At 31.8% G+C, this 22,418-nt stretch overlaps 1 protein-coding gene across 1 annotated transcript; it reads left to right on the plus strand.

The window, feature by feature from the left end:
- The first annotated feature begins 2,176 nt into the window (after positions 1-2,176).
- Positions 2,177-22,328, plus strand: LOC134687220 (cryptochrome-1-like). The gene is made up of 12 exons (XM_063547346.1): positions 2,177-2,342; positions 4,654-4,827; positions 7,195-7,334; positions 8,556-8,698; positions 9,392-9,567; positions 10,021-10,127; positions 10,942-11,082; positions 11,935-12,105; positions 12,692-12,832; positions 17,055-17,212; positions 19,594-19,787; positions 20,958-22,328. Exons 1-12 carry the CDS (start codon positions 2,333-2,335, stop codon positions 21,080-21,082), a joined length of 1,680 nt encoding a protein of 559 aa, XP_063403416.1. The 5' UTR covers positions 2,177-2,332; the 3' UTR covers positions 21,083-22,328.
- Positions 22,329-22,418: the final 90 nt, after the last annotated feature.

Consider the following 22,418-nt stretch of genomic DNA (forward strand, 5'->3'; position numbering starts at 1 on the left):
AATCCCGACGTCCCAAAAAAAGTTCCTTCCCCCTCATTAATAGTTGGTGACTATGTTGAAAGCATAGGCCAGAGAAGATAAAGGATGCAACAGATATAATATCAAAGTATGCTTGCTTCAGTTGGCCCCTAAACAAATGTTCATTTATTTACTCTGATTTTCATTTTAGGCATTGAAGTTCCTGACCGTACGTTAACCTATATGGTTTGTACCAAAATATTTGACCTTTTTGTAAATGTCTCTTTATTTACTCTGATTTTCAATCAGTCGTTGTGATTACTGACAGGCCATAGACCAGGGCTCAAGACTAATGTCCAATATTATTTTTGTAGATAATTAATTAAAGTCATAAGAAACCTCAAATTAAAAACAATTATGCATGTTTTTTTATAACTAAATGGATAGTTTTAATTATACAACTTATGTACATATACTTTTTTTCTGAGGAAAATTCTTTAATTTGTCCACATTTAGAAGAAGTTTACTTATTTATAATTGCTTGCTTCCAGGAAGCAATTCGCCGACATATTTTCCGTATGCATAGTAACCCGAGCGTAACCCTCCTCGTAAATATCCGGTGACCACAATACGCATGGATCTGTCATTGACATTTACAAATATCTGATTATACATGTTGAACACGTGTTTTATACCCATGCATGCTTTTTGTGATTTGTTTACTATAAGGTGACAATCGGTAAAACTCGGCTTCAAAACACGGCATTTAATGAGCAGCCATATTTGTTAAATCATAACAAACAGAGAGAAAAAAAATTGACGATTATATCATATATTTGCGAAAATAATGATAAAATCGTGCACAGAGGACTAAGTTTATGATGTATACATGCATTGGTTCAAGAATTGGACAAACATTATTTTTCACCTCTCACTCGTTTCATATGACTTTAAGATAGATACTTTATTCTCTACTGACAACTTGAGACAGGTTTGGGCAATATACGATTATCTTCTTTTGGAGTTACGATGATCTTCCGTACATTGTCTATGGCTATTATTTCGGTAACAAGGACATAAGTAAATAATACTAAGAACACACACACACACAATACCGTAAATATCAACCTAGCTGCCGAGTGAGTTAATCTTGAAAACAACGCGTGTACACGGAGAAATATGAAGACGATTTTAATTGTTTTTGGCTCCGCCATGTTGGGATCGTGGCAGCTGCAATTACGATGATCAGTTTAACACCAGTGACACTTACTGCAAAGGCGTTATTGTCGCTAACATAAAAAGAAAATCAATAATTAATCATGAAACATTAGTACAGTAGTACTGTGATACTCTATATATAATTATTAGCTGTTAGCATGGTAGCGTAATTACACTTGGTGTCAATTTTAGAAATAATATCCAATGATTTAGACTGATTTCAAAAATAAAATTTCGCTGTGGATATCATTTTTTGTAATTGTTTTGTACTTTAGGATGTACTCAGGTGGACTGAGAAAAACAAATCTAGAATTTGAAATTGATATCATATTAGGCAGCAACCATTTGATTTTCTGGGGGGGGGGGGGGGGGGGGGCTATGGTTTTTTTTTTCTGGACAATTTTTTTTTTTGCCTGTGGTGAAAAACAATCTATTTTTTTCGCGACAAGTTTTTTTTTCAAAGAATCAAAAACAAATTATTTTTTTCTCCAAAAACTGGAAACAAACTTTTTTTTCCAAAAAAAAACCATAGCCCCCCCCCCCCCCCCCCCCCAGAAAATCAAATGGTTGCTGCCTTATATAGTCCAAAGAGCATTAGTTAAGAAACACACTTTTTAACCTGAAAATAATGCCGGATAGGCTATGGAACTTTTTTTGTTGAGATATTGGATTATTTTAATAGGCCAAAGACATTGAGGTATTAATATATGTCTTTGGTCCCGACAAATGTTTCATAAGAGATAAAATTTAACCCCCCCCCCCCCCCCCCCCATCATTTTCAAATAAATTATTTACATGTATCAAGAATTTTTTTTAACCTACTTTTAAACTTATAGAAATAATTTAACCCCCCTACATTTTGACCAACCTTTCCCAGGTAAATCATGATAAGTCCTAAGTCCCCTATACAGTGAGCCTATAAGATGTACATCTTCCAAGGTTGGAAATTCCGGTTATGTAAATGCATATCTATCTCCGGAGTCGTGTTAGATATTTTAAGCCATTAACCACTTCCTGTTTATTTTTCTTTGGCTTTTGAGTTTTGTTTTTTGTACTGATTTTCTGATTACAAATCGTATATTTGACATAATCGGTTGTTATTATCAGACAACAACACATCAACTAATGTTATAATTATCTGAGTGTAAAGTTCGGAATGTCAAAAGGTTTGGACAGTCACCTAATTTGTTATATTTACATTTTATTTTTAAGAGAAAAAAAAATCCCAAAATGGGATGTTCTTTTGTATTGCAAACTCGTGATGTTTTTTTGGTAGCAACAATATTGAAAACACATACTGTTCCACAGGCTTTTGTTTCTATCCATGGGAAGGTTGACTATATATATTATTTTATTTACTGTCATGACTGTAACTACAAATTATGTACATGTTACTTTTGTAAAAAAAAATTATTATCCAGCCTTATACAGGTTGGACTCAAGTCATGATTATTTAGACTAATTTATGATATGAAATATACAAAAGTGCACCTTCTATGTAACATGTACATGTGATAAAATTGTTCTGCATGTATGATAGCAAGTGTATTCTATTGGTTCAAAAATTAAGCTAACTTGAAGTCTACATGTCGGTCTCACTAATTAGCGACAACAAGAATTTTTAGCGACAACAAGCGTCAACAAGCGACAAGAAGCGACAACAAGAATTATTTTAGCGACAACAAGCGACAAGAAACTATTTAGCAACAAGAAAACATATTTTTTTAAATTAAAATTAATTATTGCAATAAATATTAAAAGGATATGTAAAAGAAAATAATTTTAGCGACAAGAAAGTAAAAATTGATAGAAAAAAATGAAACATTATTTACATATTTATTTTATCATCTATTATGTATAACAACCAGTATTATGTTTAATTATTGTATTATGAGATTACTTTTCCCTGTGTTTTAGAACATATTGTTTCTCTTATAATTTGTTTTTTAAGACTCTTTTCGTGCAATATATATTAAGCTCGCAAAATGAATTATCTGTGCATCATTGTCCCGAAAATATTGACACAAATTGTGAAATACAAAGAACTGAAATCAAACAAGAGGAAAATAAAATTGAAATGTGATTTTTTTCATCTTTTTATTTGTTTATTGCCTCATTAAACGATATTTATCATGTTTATGCATATTGATTAAAGAGGAAAGGAAATTAATGACAATCTTGAGTTTTCAACAGGTGTTCACTATTTACAATGATTGTATATTCTGGCGCGTGTAATTGTATAGTCTGACGCGTGTACAAAGTTGAAAGTGTTAATTGGATGTCATTGTAGCAATAAAACAGGGGACACGCGCATCGTTAATCTCATTTGATGTTCCTCATTGTGTGTACTGTTATTACCTTAGGGTGAAGCCACATCTAATGTTGTTCCTATCAAGAACAATGAATTATACTGTTAGAAAGGAAAAAATATTTCATGTTTTTGTTTCAATAAATCCTTCAAAGGAAAGTTGACCATTTTTTGTTTTTGTTTAAATTTTATAGAGTGTGCATTTCCTTTGCTCTACCAAGCTGACTCAGCTTCCTCACAAATGTTTCATTTCTTCGTCTATATGTATCATAAAACATTTTAATTAGACATATATCTGCTCATAAATTAAAAAAAAACCCATCACATACAAATTTCTTTATATCTAATATCTAATATTTAATAAATAAAAAAATGTTTTCTTGTCGCTAAATAGTCTTCTTGTCACTTGTTGTCGCTAAAATAATTCTTGTTGTCGCTTGTTGTCGCTTTTTGACGCTTGTTGTCGCTTCTTGACGCTTGTTGTCGCTAATTAGTGAGACCCCTACATGTAATTTGATGCTCAACTCACAACAAAACAATTCTTTTGTTCACCAATTCATACCTTGAACATCAATTTAACATGAGATGTCAAAAAGATAAGCTAAACACTTGGGCATTTAAATATAATGAATAGAAATTTTCAACAGAAGTGAAAATGATTCAGCTTCAAACAAAATGTACATGTATGGTCAGCAATGGTCAGTAACATGTACACCTGGAGCATGCAGCTTGATCAATTAATTCCTAAACAAAAGATTTTTTATGTTTTGGAGTTCTAGAAAAAAACAAGGAATCACTTATTCATGTTGTGCTGTTCTTGAAATACTTAAAAATAATTACAAGATCTACTGACATGACTGATACAGTTTAAACTTACACTTTTGTTAATTTCATGCCATAAATTGAAATAGAAAAGAGAGGGGGAAAGGAGGCCCCCCCCCAAAAAAAAGAGAAGTCCCTGATAAAAAAAATTTAATCCAGAAAAATGAGGTGTTTTCTGAAGACAGGGAATACCCCACTTTTTCTGACTTGAGCCCAATCAGTTACCTATCAAATGTATAAATGCCATCACAAGATAATCTGAAAAAAAGAGTTCATTGTCTCAAGTTGCAAAAATTGTTCAAGTTAACAAATAAGAACTGAAAGTGAAAATTCATTTTATGTTTTAGGTGATGCTAAGGAGCTGAACATGCCACCACAAGATTTTAATAAGCGACATGGGAATGTTTCTGTCCATTGGTTCCGGCATGGTCTACGTCTTCATGACAACCCAGCCCTCTTGGAATCACTCAAGAATTGTACAGAGTTCTATCCTATATTTATTTTTGATGGAGAAGTTGCAGGTACTTAATAATTTGAGATTTATCTTAAATTTACCATACATTCATATCTCGGCCTGTTTCTTAGTTATGATGTTAAGGTGCACGTGGTACCCAATATCTTGACTTAAATTAATTTGGCTTGTTTAATTTTCATAAAATTTTGACAAAATATTTATTTTGACCCTTTGAAAAAAATATAAAAATTTCAGAAAATTTGAACAAATTGCCTTTCTTGAAAAAAAATGTTTGGATAGATAGCAGTTTGACAAACACTAATTTTGATCATTGACATGATTGAGAAGTTAAATATTTCCTTAAAAATACAACGTGATTAAATGTTTAGCTGATTTTACAGAGTTTATGGCCCTGTAGTGTTAGGTACCACCTTTATTACCTATTACATGTATATATATTAATTTACAAATAAGAAATTTGACCTGCAAAATTGGTCATCCAGAATAGGGGGTAGGTGCAAAATTGGTCAAGGAAATGGAAGGTAGGTCTGACCTGCAAAATTGGTCAAGGAAATGGAAGGTGGCATGGGTCATATGACCTGCAAAATTGGTCAAGGAAATGGAAGGTGGGTCCACTGACAGGTCTTCAAAATTGGTCAAGGGAATGGAAGGTGGGTTTGACCTGCAAAATTGGTCAAGGAAATGGAAGGTGGGTTGTCTAACCTGCAATATTGGTCAAGGGAATGGAAGGTGGTTTGTCTGACCTGCACTATTGGTCAAGGAAATGGATGGTGGGTTGTTTGACCTGCAAAATTAGTCAAGGAAATGGAAGGTGGGTCCGACGTGCAAAATTGGTCAAGGAAATGGAAGGTGGGTCCGACGTGCAAAATTGGTCAAGGAAATGGATGGGGGGTTGTTTGACCTGCAAAATTAGTCAAGGAAATGGAAGGTGGGTCCGACGTGCAAAATTGGTCAAGGAAATGGAAGATGGATCGTCTGACCTGCAAAATTGGTCATGGGAATGGAAGGTGACTTGGGTTAGCAAAATTGGTCAGCCAGAAAAAAAGCTAGGCTTTTGGTTTTTAAAAAGGATTACCAGTATGTTGGTTAGCAAGATTTTGTGTGCAATGTCCGATCACCTACTAACCCATTAAACAGTTGATACAAGGATTTCTAAGAAAGCAGGGAATGTACAAAAATATGGCATTGTATTAAACATCTCCATTCCTAGCATAAATCAAGCAAACACCAGGGGTTGTATTCATAAAACTTTGCTCAATGCCTGGAGCATAAAAGTCATGCTCGAAACATGAAATCTAGCAGTTTGATTGGTTGATTTTGGAGTATAAATGTATAAGTACAAAAAATGGACTGGAAAGTTTTATGACTTAAGGCCAGGGATCACCTCAGAAAAAAATAAAAAATAATTATAATTTAAACCTTTTGCAATACTGGTACTCTTTCTTTCTTTTTTAACGTTAACAAATATTTTTATTCAATCAATACCTGATATATAAATACCTAAGTAGCCCAGCTCACATACTTAGGGACCCTGTATTTTAAACAACCTCAATACTGGTACTCATAAATTCATTGCTCATGGATAATTATGCACACATCATGCATATTACAGCAGTTAATTATGTACTTATTACATCAGTTCATAATTTAAGTGTTGGACATATTTTAGTAGAGAATACTGGAATTTTAAAATTATCTGGCCTATAATTGCCTACATCCACTTTATTTTAACTTTGATGGATAGTTGTAGCTTGGATAATACACCTTATTACTATTTGTCCACCATTACTTGACATCACAATAGTTCCTGTAAAATTTTGACGTCATAATAGAAAATGCATGACATCACAATGGAAAAGTAATTGTTTTGCGACATGAAGTTCAAGAAGAACAGATTTTCTGGTCAAGTGGAACAGATTTCCAAAGAGTGATAAGGTGTATTATAGTCTTTTTCTACGCCTATATCACCCTGCTCTGTCCCTCCTTAATTTTTGTATCAAAACTTCAAAACCGGACCAGACATTATCAGCGACGTCACAATGTGAAAGGAGAAGTTATCAGTGAGGTCACAATGGGAGAGGAGAAGTTATCAAGCTTGCTTTCATCAAGCATAAAACTGACTTTGGGAGAACCAAAAGACCAGTAATAGAATGATTAAAAGATAATCTGGTTTTCTGCATATAGATATCGTAAAATATCAACCGCTCAACACAATGTGAAACTTTTGACTCGTTTGCTGCGCTCACTTGCCAAAAAGGTTCACATTGTGGCTCACGGCTGATATTTTACGATATCAATGTGTAGAAAACCAGATAATCTACTCATACCACATCTCCTTATTTCTATGTTGGAGTTTGTCAATTATATTTGATACACACAAGTGTTACTAATCTTCAACTTAACTTTTTTTAAGGTACCAAGCATGTCGCATTTAATCGAATGCGGTTTTTAATTGAGAGCCTGGAAGATCTAGATAGGAATTTGAGAAAATTTGGTGGTAGACTGTATGTTTTCCATGGTCAGCCTGTGGACATTCTGACCAATCTATTCAAGGTATTTAAAAAAATAATTATCAAACCATCAACCAACACTTCAAGTTTGTAATTTAGATACTCTACTCTAGATTTATAAATATACATTGAAAACCAATTTTCACTGATTTCATGAGTACAGCAAAACCACAAACGAATCCTTTAAGAATTTCAAATTTTCTAAAGGAATTTATGCAGACTTTGCCAAAACCACAAAATTTAATATTAGTGTAAACATAATGCATGTAAATGCAAGTTTTCCTGAACCCAAGAAAATAAATGGATCCACAGTAATTTAAATTGTGTGCTTATTCTTTGAATTTCATCTGATGACCAAGGTTCTGGAAACAGCCATATATGCCAACTTGACTTAATGTGAAAGGTCAAGGAAAGAAAGGGTCGATTAGGATTTGGTCCAATTTTATTTTAATGAAATAATTGTTATATCAATAATAGTGCAATCATTCTATAACTGTGAACGCTTGTCTATGTGTTAAGCTGCAACTTTCAATCACTGCTTATGTTGGTAACCATGGTAACATGATGAACCATGTCTTGACATCAACATTTTAGTTTCAGGTCAAAAACTTTTGAATCTTAAACAATATCTTTACCATTCTTGATTTGATGATTTGTCGTTTTGGATGAGGGATATCTATATTGAATTTGGGGTCAATAGGTCAAGGTCATTACTAAAATAATTTTTACACAACTATCAAAGATCTGAAATATCTTTATTAAAAGCAAAAGATACAATTATAGCTAATTGTTAATTTGTAAGACAGAATGAAAAGTTCTTTTAAAAGACTTGTCCTCTAATTAAAAAAAATTGATGGAAGGTTGACCTTTGCATATCTTTTTTGTTTTTATGTCAACCGCTTATTGTCGAAATGATATATACAACACATCATTCATGTGACATATGAACGAACTATTGTACAAGTCCATCAATTAACCCATTGCATTTTGTAAACCATTGTGCAACACATGCTTAATGATCATCCGATTCTCTTAGTTTATTAGATAAACATTGTAGCCAGAATTTTGTCCTCCTAATTGATTTGCATTTCTCATATATATGTATATTTTCTAATAAAAATGAGGCGTGACTTTTCATTTCCCATATATTCTCTCATGCATGTCATAGGAATGGGTAGTAACTTTGCTTTCTCATATATTTTCTCATACATGTCATAAGAATGAGGTGTGACTTTGCAAATCTCATATATGTATTTTTTACTAGGAATGGGGTGTGACAAAGCTAACATTTGAGCAGGACCCTGAAGCAGTATGGAAACAAAGAGATGATGCTGTAAAAGAACTTTGTGAGAAAAAGGAAATAGAATGTGTTGAGAGAGTATCGCATACCCTTTATGAACCAATGAAGTATGTCTATCCAACATTGACAACTCAAAATAAATTTTTGCAATGATTGTTTTTATTATTGTACAAGTTGCAATGGAATGGTGGTACAATGTAGGTCAATGGTATTTGGTATAGTCTGCCCCAAAAACTTTTTCACTGACTAGTCTGGAAATTAAATATCAAAACTTGTCACTATATGACAATATAAAATTTGAAAATTTTTTAATCAATATTTACTAGTTTGGGGCATCAGACTAGTTGCTAATGGCGCAGACAGTAATGGTATGCAATTGTATTAATATTGGCCCATCTCATTTCATAATAAATGATTTGGCCATGCATGCCATCTAAGTCATAGTCTATTGACCTGGAAACTTTTGCCTAGGTAGTTTTTACTTTACATGTATTAGTTTGTGATATAAGTCAGTTTTAGGGGAACTATTAGTGGTAGGTAAATGATATTTATTATGCAGATGTACTAACATTGGCTCATCTCATTTCCATATTGATTGTTTGCTTACAGGTATATCAATAATCATAGAAAAGAATAATATCATGTCATGTCTAATATATATTATTTTTAAAGAATCAGAGAAAAGAGTATCCACATTATAACATGCCACCTCTAATGTCCAATTTTGATATTAAAGAATCATAGAAAAGAGTATCCACATGATAACATGCCACCTCTAATGTCCAATTTTAATATTACAGAATCATAGAAAAGAATGATGGCCAGCCACCTCTAACCTACAGTCTTTTTAACTTAGTGGCATCCGCGCTTGGTGATCCTCCCCGACCAGTTTCTTACCCAGTGTTCCATAATATTGATCTTCCTGTTTACCCTGACCATGAAAAGAAGTTCGGCATACCAAAACCACAAACTGTGGGTAGGTATATATAATGAAAAGCTGTTATTTTATTTGACAATTATTGTGAGTTTGTACTTGGAATGTTTGGGTGGGATATTGCCAAAAATTAAGAAAGGATTTTTTTTTTAAACAAGTTCATTTGTATAGTGTTGCCTATTATTTTAACTTTATTACAATACCAGTACTGAGAATATTAGCTATTTTTATAATATTTTTTCTGTCTATGATTAAGTAACATTAAAAATGTGGTGCACACTGAATAACCAGTGAAGTGGGTTACTTAAAAGTGTAATTCCTTATGATTTAATCTATACTTTTTTTTAAAGGAGTAAACCATGAAAAATGTGTATTACGTTAGTCACATGAAAGGATATGTACAATGGTGTATGAGCTGATAGACAAAAAAATGTTCAGCCAATTAAAAAGTGTGTTACATCCAGCATTAATTTATTATAAATTGTCTATTTAAAGGTGTGTTTCCTGATTGTAAGGAACAGAACAACAGGATCAATGAGTGGAAGGGAGGAGAAACCAAAGCTTTAGACTTGTTAGAAAAAAGACTGGCCATTGAGAAAAAGGTATCATTTCATGCTATATTTAAATATCTTAAATCTGTATGTCTATGTGACCATGGCAGATGCATTATTTTATGGAATATTTTTCTATCGCTAAAATATATATATAATTTTTCCATTTATAATTTCAGTGACCATAATACTTTATTTTATGGGATATTTTTTTATTTCTTAATTTAGAAAATAATTATTCAATTAATGATTTTAGTGACCATAATGCATTATTCTACCTGGGTTAAAAAATAACATAACTTTTTCCATGGATATGAAAATTCTGTTTACTTAGTAAATGCTTTGAATTAAATGTTACGCAGTGTACCATGTATTGGACAGGAAATAAGCTTTAGAAGAAAAATAATTGCAGTCATTCAATCATTTCTCTCTTACTATTTTTGTCTGCTATTGTATTTTCAGGGTTTTGCAATTTTCTTTCAATTTGCATGCAATTTAAATGTTTATTATGTATATATTATGATTTAACTTTCGTCTCTCCCTTGACACCATTTGCGAGTATGGTCTTAAGGAAACGATGATAGTCCATCAGAAGGGGAAGATAAATGGCTTACCCGTGCTAAGAGAGAGCCATATCTCTTGCACGTAAAAAAACACACTTGTAGATTTCGAGAAAAAAAAGAGCAGGCTAATGTTGCTACAAGGCAGCACTCCTACCCACAAAGTGGAAAGGGATTAATATAAGTTTCAAAACTTGTTTCCCAATCCACTTTACATAAATAAATATGTTTAAACTATATACATGTGAACATCCTAGAAGGGCTTATACAGATCTAGTTTAATGCAGATGTATTTTCCATTTTAGGCCTATGAGGATGGGTATGTCCTACCAAACCAGTACAGTCCTGATCTCCTTGGAGAACCCATGAGTATGAGTGCCCATTTGAGATTTGGTTGTCTGTCTGTCAGAAGGTTCCACTGGACCATCCATGACTTGTTTGAAAAGGTATTATATATAGGTTCTATATGATAAAAATGCACCATTGACATTTAAAATATTTGAAAAATATGTTATAGCTGGAAAAAAATATATGCTACAGATTTTCTTTGCATTGTTTGTTTTTTTGAGAAAAAAATGAGACCTAATATATCTATTAGTACCTTAAAACATTATAGTAATTTGTTTTGTATAAATGATCACTCATGATTGTTCCATTCAAATCTGATTTAAATACAGATTGTTTGTCAAAGCTTTGCTTTGAAGGATCTGAAAACATTCTGTTTTACTTTTTGTTTAAAGTATTGTCAGGCTTTGTGTGATGAATATTCACCTTAAAAAATTTGAAGGCTGAAATTTCAGTGCCTGATGTAATAATTACCCGAGGAAATTTACCAGTAAATAGAATGCAATCAAACTGTTGAATGAAACATGTGATATGTATTTTAATCCAAATGAAAGGAAGGCACTTTCAAAAAGGGGAAGCTACCAATAGATGCAATTTAAGAATTTCTCTTCAGATCACAATATTTTTGACGCAGTGATGATTTCAGAGTGCCTCCCCTGAGTCTCATGTTTGATTGTAGGCAACACCCGCACAAACATGATGTAAATTCAGAAATTATTGCGTGCATTTATTATTGTGATTTTGTCATTTTAGACTAGAATGCAATATTAACTTTTGTGATTTTAAGAAAAATCCTGTTTATATCATATAATTTTTATTAAATGGGAGTTTAAATTATTCCGATTGTAACCCAGTTGCATTTTTGCATTAATTAAAATACCACACTAATTTCTGCATTTACAATTTTCATTTATTCATATTTATTTATAATTATTGATTTGCTTTTCATCTAGGTCAAACCGAAAGAGAGTAAGCCAGATGCTTTGACCTGTCAACTGATTTGGAGGGAGTACTTTTATGTGATGTCAGCTAACAATATAAACTACGATAAGATGGAAGGGAACCCTATATGTCTTAACATTCCATGGTATAGAAATGATGAAATTCTCAAAAAATGGGAAATGGTATGTAGGTTTTTGTATGACTTCAAAAGTTCATTAGACCACATTCATTCTGTGTAAGAAGCCTATGCTGTGTCAACTACTTAATCACAATCCAAATTCAGAGCTGTTTAAAGATTGAATGTTGTTACCATACTTGCCCCAACTGTTCAGGGTTCGACCTCTGCAGTCGTATAAAGCTGCGTCCTGCCGAGCACCTGGTTGTAATTATTAGAAGCTTGATCCTTAGGGTTACTAAATGATTCTTATACTTTTATTTTGGTCCATTTCTAATACTCTAGTGCAGTAATATGGTTATGATGCCAATGATATGAATCGAATGTTTTGTTTTATTAAGAGTATTGTCAATTATAATTGATAAAAGATTACTGAAAATTCAGATGTAAAAGCATTGTATTTTTTTTTCAAATGTGGCAGGTTTAAAATTTCTAATACATGTACATGAGCAACATTTATTACTTTTGCATTATTATCAGTAGTTGAAGATTCAAATTTAAAATATTAATTTACAGTAAGTGTTTCTGGTTAGGTAGGAAATTCCAGCAGACTTCACAAGATTGCGCTTCAATTATTCCATTTCTATTATTAGGGTCAGACAGGTTACCCCTGGATTGATGCTATAATGAACCAGTTAAGACATGAAGGTTGGATCCATCATGTAGGAAGACATGCTGTCGCCTGCTTTCTGACCAGAGGAGATTTATGGATCAGTTGGGTAGATGGTTTGAAGGTAAATTTTGTCCACCATTTTGTACTGACCAAAAGTCCAAAAAATGTCATATTTTCTGGGCTTAAACAATTTTTGACTATGAATGATCAAGATAAATATTCAAATTTCAGACATTCATAAAAATGAAGATTGATCATTAACTTACAAACTAACAAAATGACCAATATCCATAATTACTGTTTTAAAGTTTTACCATTAAAACGTTTAATCCCGCTGCAAATGTTTGCACCTGTCCTAAGTCAGGAATTTAATGTACAGTAGTTGTCGTTTGTTTATGTAATTTATACATGTCTTTCTTGTTCTTTTGATAGATTATACCGTTGGTTTTCCCATTTGAATGGTTTTACATTAGTTATTTTGGGGCCCTTTATAGCTTGTTGTTCGGTGATCCAAGGCTCCGTGTTGAAGGCTGTAAATTGACCAATATATAAATGGTTTACTTTTTATAAATTGTTACTTGGATGTAAAGTTGTCTCATTGGCACTCACACCATATCTTCTTATATCTATTAAATATTTAAGACACATAAACAATGACCGTCATTGAAAATGATAAGCAGTCCCTGGCAAAACACATATGCATAGGAGGGAGGATTGCAATGTTTTTGGCACTTACTTAGTATAGATTTAACTAATTTATTAAATGTTTTATAGCTTGATAATGAACTGGATGTTCTACCTCTTTGCAACCAAACATTAGGAAATGATAAATGCAGGATTCTTCATAAATAATGTGTCCATGATTGCCATTGTTTATGAGTCTTTGAACACCATTACATTTGGCTAACAACTCCAGTTTCCATATTAGAAATAGAAATTGTGACAAAATGTATAAGCTATCATTTAAGGTGGTACCCAACACCTTCACTAAAATTAATTTGGCTCGTTTAAATTTCATAAAATTTTGACTAAGTACAGTAGATTCCGGTTATTTGCATAGCCTATTTGTCAGACAAAATTATGCAATAAAGCGGAGTATGCTTATATCCGAAATGCCAAATGACAATGTCAGAGTCAAATAACATCGATAGAACAGATCAGGAAAATTATCCCTGAAGAAAGATGAATGTCTGTAATCCACATACAACATACTGAATGTTGTTTTATTCTAATAAAAATTATATGTCTAGTGTCATATGTGTTATTTTATTTTGTTTCTTCAAATAAAGATTATAAACACATTTTGTTTTAGTTTATTTGGTTCCGACTTTCCTTTACCTGTGATACGAAAATAAACTATTCTAAAAATAGATTTGTTTCTATGACCCATATGTGACGGTCATATGTACAATGTACATTGCTATGCTTTTAATTAAAATATACTTTTAAACAATACTTCACAGTTTATAATTATGTTAAGAATAGATGTGTAATGAATTGCCTTTGATATGCAGTTGGACATACGAAACTAACAAGGTGTTATGCAAAGCAGTAATGGGGCCCTGTACGGGTTATTTTCTGGACACAAGTGTTGAAAGTGAGAAAATATAATAATTAAAAGTTAAAGCTCTTTTCATAAAATATTAGCAATAAATGATTGATGTCTAAAATTCTTTACCCATATATAAATGCCCTACAATATTTAACATTAATACAGATCCCCCAAGCCCAATTACAACAGTTCACAATGGTTATGTCATGATCGATAATTAGCAGGAGTAATTGTTTTTAAAATTAACCCAAAATGTAATCTATGGACAATTGTTTCAATCCAATCAATTATTAACACCCTTTAACGTTTGAGATAGAATGGTCAGTGTTTTTACAACAATTACCTGTTTGACATTTTTATGACCTCGAGGCTTAAAAAAGAACATGGGAAAATTTACCTGTGTAGACATCGAGGTTTATTTTTAAACCAAATTCCATAATATAAACACGAAAGAAACTTTTTTAAAACTTTATTTGAATAACACAAAAGTAAATATGTAATAATAACGAAAATAAGGATGCATTCAACCAAATTATACTTACCAAATTGCCGTTTCCGGTCAAAAATCTCATCAGTTTTAACTTAGCATATCTAGACGGCAATAATTTTCTATGCAATAAACCGAAAGGCCACTTGTAGAGCTATGCATATAACCGGACAATTTAACATTAGATGAATGGGAAATGGTTTTGTGCAGGAGAAAACTATGCAATTAACCGAATTATGCTATTAAGCGGTATGCAATTAAGTGGAATCGACTGTATTTGCTTTGACCCTTTGACAAAATTATAAAAATTTCAAAACATTTGAACCAACTTATTTATCAGAAAAATTACACTGGTTATATTACAGTTTGACAAACACTCATTTTGATCATTGAGAAGCTTAATATTCCCTTAACAACACAATGTAATCAAAATGTTTAGCTGATTTTACAGAGTTATCTCCCTATAGTGTTAGGTACCACCTTAAACAAGGATGATGTCCTACCAAGTAAATGGAATACTTGTTACAGTTTTTATTGCTGTTCTGTTATTAAAAATTTAGAACTGGTACTGAAGAGATATATTTCATTAAAAAGATGTAGTTGATGGAGTGTACTGAGTTTTAATAACAGTAAAAGTTCATTCAGTTGTTTAAATTACACCTTACTTTGCTCTGCTTTGAAGTCTTTTAGATCAGTTTTTTGGGTAAAGATTGCATAAAATGCAACCAAAACACTATGGTGCTGCCTTGACATCTAAATCTTCTAAGACTTATCATTACCTTTTTGATACACAAAATATAGTGCATTGATCATAACATTCTATACATTCTATCAATGAACATATTCAGAAATTTGTCAATGTAATATATGCTCAGATATTTAAGTCACAAAACAATGTTGCACTTGTCATGAAAATTACACAACTTTTCAAGGTGCAGGAATCGGATATCTGTTCTTAAAATATAAATGATGTCATAGTCAAAGTCATCTTTAAAAATTTGAGTAATTGTCCAGAATTTTAGTTAGATTAACTACAAACAAGGCTTTATACAATGCAATTTTTAATTTTACTTTCCACTGATAAATTTACCCGTCTGTGCTTACAAGCACTTTAATTACCATACTTTAATGGCCCTTGAATTTATTTTTTGTTAAACTAATGTTGTTTTTACAGATTTCCAATATAAAATGGTTGTTACTAAAATAGAAAGTTGAGGTAAAACAAATTTTTCAATAATTTGATTTTGGTTTTTGTTATGTTTATTTTATGTTTATTTTGGTTTGATTTGTTTTGTTTTGTTTTTTATGAAATAAGGATATTTTTTCTAACATACAAATATGAAATAAATAAAAATGGACAGACTTGTTATATAATTACCCTCAAAATAGTTTGGAGTTAAATTCTTAAATGATTGCACATTTACAGATGCTTTATTAATTAATCACAGACTTATGTTCTTGGTAAAGTCTGAAATGCAATGTACTGTAAATTCAGAAATTATTGTGTGCATTTATTATTGCGATTTTGTCATTTTAAGATTTCTTTGATACTGTGGATTCATTTATTTTCGTGGGTACCAATTTTTGTGGATTATGGAAAACTTGCAAGTTCGTGGATATTTAATTTCGTGGTTTTGCCGAAGTCTATATACAAGCCTATAGAAAATTTGTTATTCGTTGAACATTAAATTTCCTGGTTCACCAGTACCCACGAAAGCCACGAAAATTGGTATCCCACGAATAATAATGAATCCACAGTATTGAGAAAAACCCTGTTTGATTCATATAAAATATTGCAAACTACAGGTTTGAATTATTGTGATTGTAAAGCTGTCACATTTTTAGCAATACATTGTAATAAAAACATCGCAATCATTTCTGAATATATATACAGTACAAAAATGTATTATGAGAATTAGTCCTAAAAAATATTAACAGCTGATTGCATTGAGTGTGAAGGTAAAGGTAATATCTTTGGTTAGCTTGCTTGCTAGCTGAACTGTAAAGTCATTATTAGCAAGGTTGACTACCCTTCTTTAAGAGTAGACTAGTCGGACAGATTACCAATCTATCGGTCTGTAGGTCTAAACTGCTTTGAAAGAAGGGTAGTTTAAGCTTACCTAATAATTATTTCGCGATTCGGCTAAAAAGCAAGCTAACCAAATATATTACCTTTACCTACACACTCGATGTAATCGGTTGAAAATATTTAATATTAATGGCATTTATATTGTCAATGTTGTGTGAAGAATAAGTAATATATGTAGAACTGTCTGCTTCTAACTGCATTCATTTTATTAATAGATTTTCCTGAAATACTTAATTGATGCTGATTGGTCAGTTTCTGCTGGAAATTGGATGTGGGTGTCCAGTTCAGCATTTGAGAAGGTCCTACAATGTCCAAAGTGTTTCTGCCCAGTAGGATATGGCCGTAGAATGGACAGGACAGGAGAATATATCAGGTACATTGTAACAGTAAATATGGGCAGGAAAAGAGACAAAAATCAGATAATACTTAAATTAGAAAAGATGGAAGCAATGTACAAAATACGGTGGATTCATTATTATTTGTGGGTACCAATTTTCATTGATTTCTTGGGTTAAGGTTAATCATTAATTTAACCCCTTCCTGTTCCCATCGGTACTCTGGTACCGATGGGCTATATTTTTGGGCAACTAGCTTGCGTAAAGTATTGAATCTTTGGCATTTGTTGACGTACAGAAGTGGTTGATGGCTCAAATCAATCCCCTATAGCACAGCTGGGTGATTAGTGGGGCCTAAAACCTCTCACGAGTACGGATTGGTATCAAATCGCTCCTAACGGACAACGTTTTCTCCTGTGAAAACCGTGTTTTTTTATAATTTTGAACACAATATTTCCGTAGAGTATGGGAAAATATACTGTTGATTTTGGGGGCAATATAACTTTTTTTTTATTAACTTCGCCGTGTATTTTTGAGGGAAACTATTCATAGTATGATTTAAACTTGTTCGCAAGTGAAATAAGTGATTGTAAGTGTACCAACGCACTCATTTTCTTGAAATGCACTCTCAATTTGTGGTCACTAATTTCCAAATTAATTGAAAAAGAGACAAAAACAGACAAAAAGTCATGATTTTTTTTTTGAGGTTGAAATAGATGTAACAGAACATTGTGTCTGAAGTGCCTGGTTATGGTAATGCCGAAAACACTTTTGTTGAAATAAAGAAACTGGTAAAAGTTAAGAAAAAAATAGCAGACTAAAGTATGATATCATCCTATATTCGCTCAAAATGATGGGATTTACAACAATTATATGTTATATCGAGACTTAATTTCTATACGAAAACAGACTGATTATTTGTTTACTCTCACTTCGTTAATGGAACAGTTAACTACTAAAATTTCATAGTTTTAAACTGGAACTCCCGTGGTTCAGTGGGAAGCTGCACTAGCCCACAGCAGGAAGATTGCATGTTCGAACCTCAAAGCCTGAGGTCAAAAAATAATTTCCTATATTAAATGTAACTTAACTTAACTTTACTTTCAATTTCAAAAAGAGGGTCATGAATACATACAAAACTCAAATTAAAAACAATGTTTGTATGTTTTTAAATAATGTGTGTCCTAATTGCACCCCCCCCCCTTTTCAACTAATACATCATAGGCCCAAAACACCAAAGTAATTATTGGTAATTCATTGAATCTTACTTTTAAAGTAAAAATTATATGTGCTGCTTGAATAAACATAGTTTAACCTAAAATTTGTGTCAAGGATAAGATTTTTGACGAAAAAACGGCTGAAATCCGTTATTTTGCATATTGATGGCATCAACGTTTGGAAGGCATACATCACGTATTTCCTCCAACTATACCATAATTGTAACTTTCCTGTTTCTATCAGACTTAGGACATTGCTTTGACACCAAAACTATATCCTATTAGCCATTATAAAAGTCTTCAAACGACCTTTTTCGCAAGATTTTTGTATTTTTTTACTTTTTTTCCGCAAGTCACGTGACTTTTGGACAGATAAAACGTGACTTCAGAAGACAAAATTTCTGATATATTTATTTCTTTCAAATATTTAATCAATTATCTCTCAAATGGACCCACAACCACCTTTGTGTAAGCTTCAGTGCGAATGCTATATGCGATTGAACTTTGATAGTGTCTTTTCATAAGTTTACGTCAAATTTGGCGGAACGTGAAAGGGTTAAATGTCCAATGCATATTCATATTCTATAGGGTTATATGTAGACATCAACAAAACTTCAAAATTAAGTAAACACGAAAATATGAATATTCTTCATGACAAAAATTCAATAAATGAATCTTCAGTAGATTGTATATGGTAGAATGACAGACAACCTTTAGAAAAGTTTGGGTACTTTGGTTAATCAGGAAACCTTAATTGATTGAATATGGAATAAAATAGGCAATCCATGCAGTAAATAGGATAGGGGAGAGTGTTGCAACAGAGCAAAATAAGAATAGATTGGACGGGTTGAGTATAACAGTTAACCGTTTTGAATATGCTATAAACATAAAATCAATGGAGTCAATATGTATTGACAGTATGGTTGACAGCTTGACCAGTCGTTCACATGTATACACAATTTGTAAGATTTTTTTTTATTTTGATACTTACTGTATGTAAAGTATTTTTATAGCATTTCTCCCCATATGAGTGTTTCATGATCTATTCTCCTTAGCCTTGTTAATGTATTTAATACAGAAGTCTTAAATCACATTGATAAATTTCTGTAGTTCTTTTAGTCATCTGTGTTTAATATTTGGAAAGGTTTCATCCAAGAACCAAATATCTCTCACTTTATTACACCAATATATTTTCATTACAGACGATACTTACCTGTGTTGAAGGATATGCCTTTGCGGTATTTGTTTGAACCATGGAAGGCTCCACTAGCAGTGCAACAGAAGGCCCATTGCATTGTGGGTAAAGATTATCCACATCCTATTGTAAACCATAAAGAGGCTTCAAATGAATGTGCTAGTGCAATGAACAAGGTCATCGAGAGTTTCAAAGGAAAAGGTAAACTATTTATATTGTATATTGAATAACGTAAATATAGATTTTATTGCAATGTTTTTATTATTGCAAAAAATGTGACAGGGTTATAATCACAATAATTTAAACTCACATTTTGAAATTTGTTATATGAATAAGGATTTTTATTAAATATCCCATAAATTCAAATATCATTTTAGTGTAAAGTGACAAATTTGCAATAATAAATGCACACAATAATTTCATAATTTACTGTATTGTCATGGAGCCATGTCGGTAAGTGGTCTAATTAGTCCCAACAACTGTATTACTAGTCTGTCATTACTGAGGTTGTGATTTGACCCAGCACATGGCAGTTTCAATCGACTTCAATCTTTATTGACTAGGATGGTCAGTTTTCCTACTGAAACATTGATGGTTTTCTCCTTCCACCCTGGTTTCTTCCACATACAAAAACCCTGACTTGTTGAATAAGTCAATAGTGCTGGTGTTAAAAGCCAATTGATCAATGAATAATGTATTTATATTATCTTGTTTCTGCTTCTATCTGTTCATTCATCCTTCCATCCTTCTATCAATTTGCCTATCTATATGTTTTTGTTATTCATATTATTGTGTCATTGTATATGGTCTCTAACAATGAGGAGTTTTCCATAAATCTATTGTAGGAATAGTATGTACACATTTTATTTACTAAACATACATGATTATTACTTTTACAAACATACACAAATTTACCTGTACTTAAATGTATCGTATTTGAAACATCTTCTTCTGAAATATCAATATAGCTATCCAATACTTTTATTGTATACAAGCTTTTGACTGTAGTTTGAAATAATAATCATGATTACCGTAACAAGTGAGAGGTTTAGCTAGGTATAAAATCAGGTTTAATCCACCTTTTTCTACATAAGTCATGAATATGACACTTGTTATCAATTCGTTTGATGTGTTTTGCTAATTGCTTTGGGACATTCTATTTGAATTTACTTAGGAGTTAGGTATATTACTGTTTAAAAAGTATGATAATGTTTAACGTCAATTGACAAACAACAATAACAAAACAATTACGAAAATAAACATTAGCTATCATTAGTACATGAACATAGGGTTGGGGTTAGACATTGTAGATTTACATACAGGTGATGTTGAATTACACATTCAAAAACAATTCAAATTTTCTATTTATAGAAATTCCACATTGTGCACCTTCGGATGACCTTGAAGTTAGAAGATTTGTCTGTTTACCAGATTTTGTGTCTACTGGTGGCAAATGTACAGCGAACCAGCTCTGTCCTGGAATAGAAAATCTCTAGACACTATAGGTGTGTTGTGAAATTTCAGTATAGAAAAACATGTGTTTAATGAATTCTTGAAATTTGTTATGTCAAGGTCACTGCCAATGTTATATCTGTAATGTCATGGTCATTGCAAGTGTTATATCTATAATGTCATGGTTGCTGCCAGTGTTATATATGTAATGTCATGGTTGCTGCCAGTGTTATATATGTAATGTCATGGTCATTGCCAGTGTTATATCTGTAATGTCATGGTCACTGTCATATATTTGTCTATTAATATTGTATAATCATGTTTCCATGGTTTTAATTATTTACAGCTAGTTTTAGGACTCAAACAAATAATTAAACTTTATTTTTGTGATAATCTGAGACCAATTTATTGTAGGATGTGATATTAGTAATCATGGTTTTAATTACAGCTGGTTTAAGTACTCAAATTAATGATAAGATTTTATTTTAGTATTCAAACTGAACAATGTTGTTGATGAACTTAGAGACATCATATTGAAAATGAGAAATGTTTTCTTTATTTTTCTACTAGAAAATTTATATTGGGTTCAGTAACTCAGAACAATTTGCGAGCTAATTTGATGTGGCACATCAAATGCTTCTGTACTTTTATTATCGTAGTGCTGTACTTATGAAAAAAGTTTATTATAATACATGTATTACCTCTTTTCATTCATAGAACCAATCATTATTTTTTGTCACTCCTTTGTATAACAAATTTATTATGAATGGGAAGATGTGCAGACTAATATAATTTGCCTTCGGGTAAAGGGAAATGCTTTTAAGAGAGAATGTGGAAAGGAAAGATATCAATTTTTAAGTGCATTTAAAGTTGTGTTCACTTAATTTTAACTTATACTTTTATGTTTCATATTTTTAATCATACTTGTAAATATTTTATATCATTCCTAAACAAATTATACCTTTTACCTGTTGATATTTGCTTAAATAAAACTCAACAAGCCTTAGCCCTTTTGTTTATTAAATTTACGATAATGGCATAATCTTTAATTAATTGTTGCATTATCAAGCGACTAAAGATATTTTTTTTGAAATTATATTTGATCTCAATTAATCAAAGTTTTTGAAACAATTTTTTATTATCACTTCATTAATTGGGGAATATGTGTGCCTTATTGCAAATTAAGAAAACCAAGTTTTATATCTGTAATCGAAGCATATACAAATATTATGATGTTAAAATAGTAAAATGATTTTTGGCTCACAGTCAACAATGGGTTTAAAAAGCTGGTTTGTGACTTTGTTTTTTTATTTTACAAACTGTATTGTCATCTCAAGCTTATCCTGAATATATACTTTTGTCAACAATGTAACAATGTAA

Source organism: Mytilus trossulus, chromosome 10 (genome assembly GCF_036588685.1).
Source record: "Mytilus trossulus isolate FHL-02 chromosome 10, PNRI_Mtr1.1.1.hap1, whole genome shotgun sequence".
NCBI classification, from domain to species: domain Eukaryota; kingdom Metazoa; phylum Mollusca; class Bivalvia; order Mytilida; family Mytilidae; genus Mytilus; species Mytilus trossulus.

Coding starts and splice junctions, on each gene's coding strand:
- LOC134687220 (XM_063547346.1), top strand. Junction 9,568..10,020: donor ACCAAAACCACAAACTGTGG/GTAGGTATATAT, acceptor GTCTATTTAAAG/GTGTGTTTCCTGATTGTAAG. Junction 19,788..20,957: donor CGAGAGTTTCAAAGGAAAAG/GTAAACTATTTA, acceptor TTCTATTTATAG/AAATTCCACATTGTGCACCT.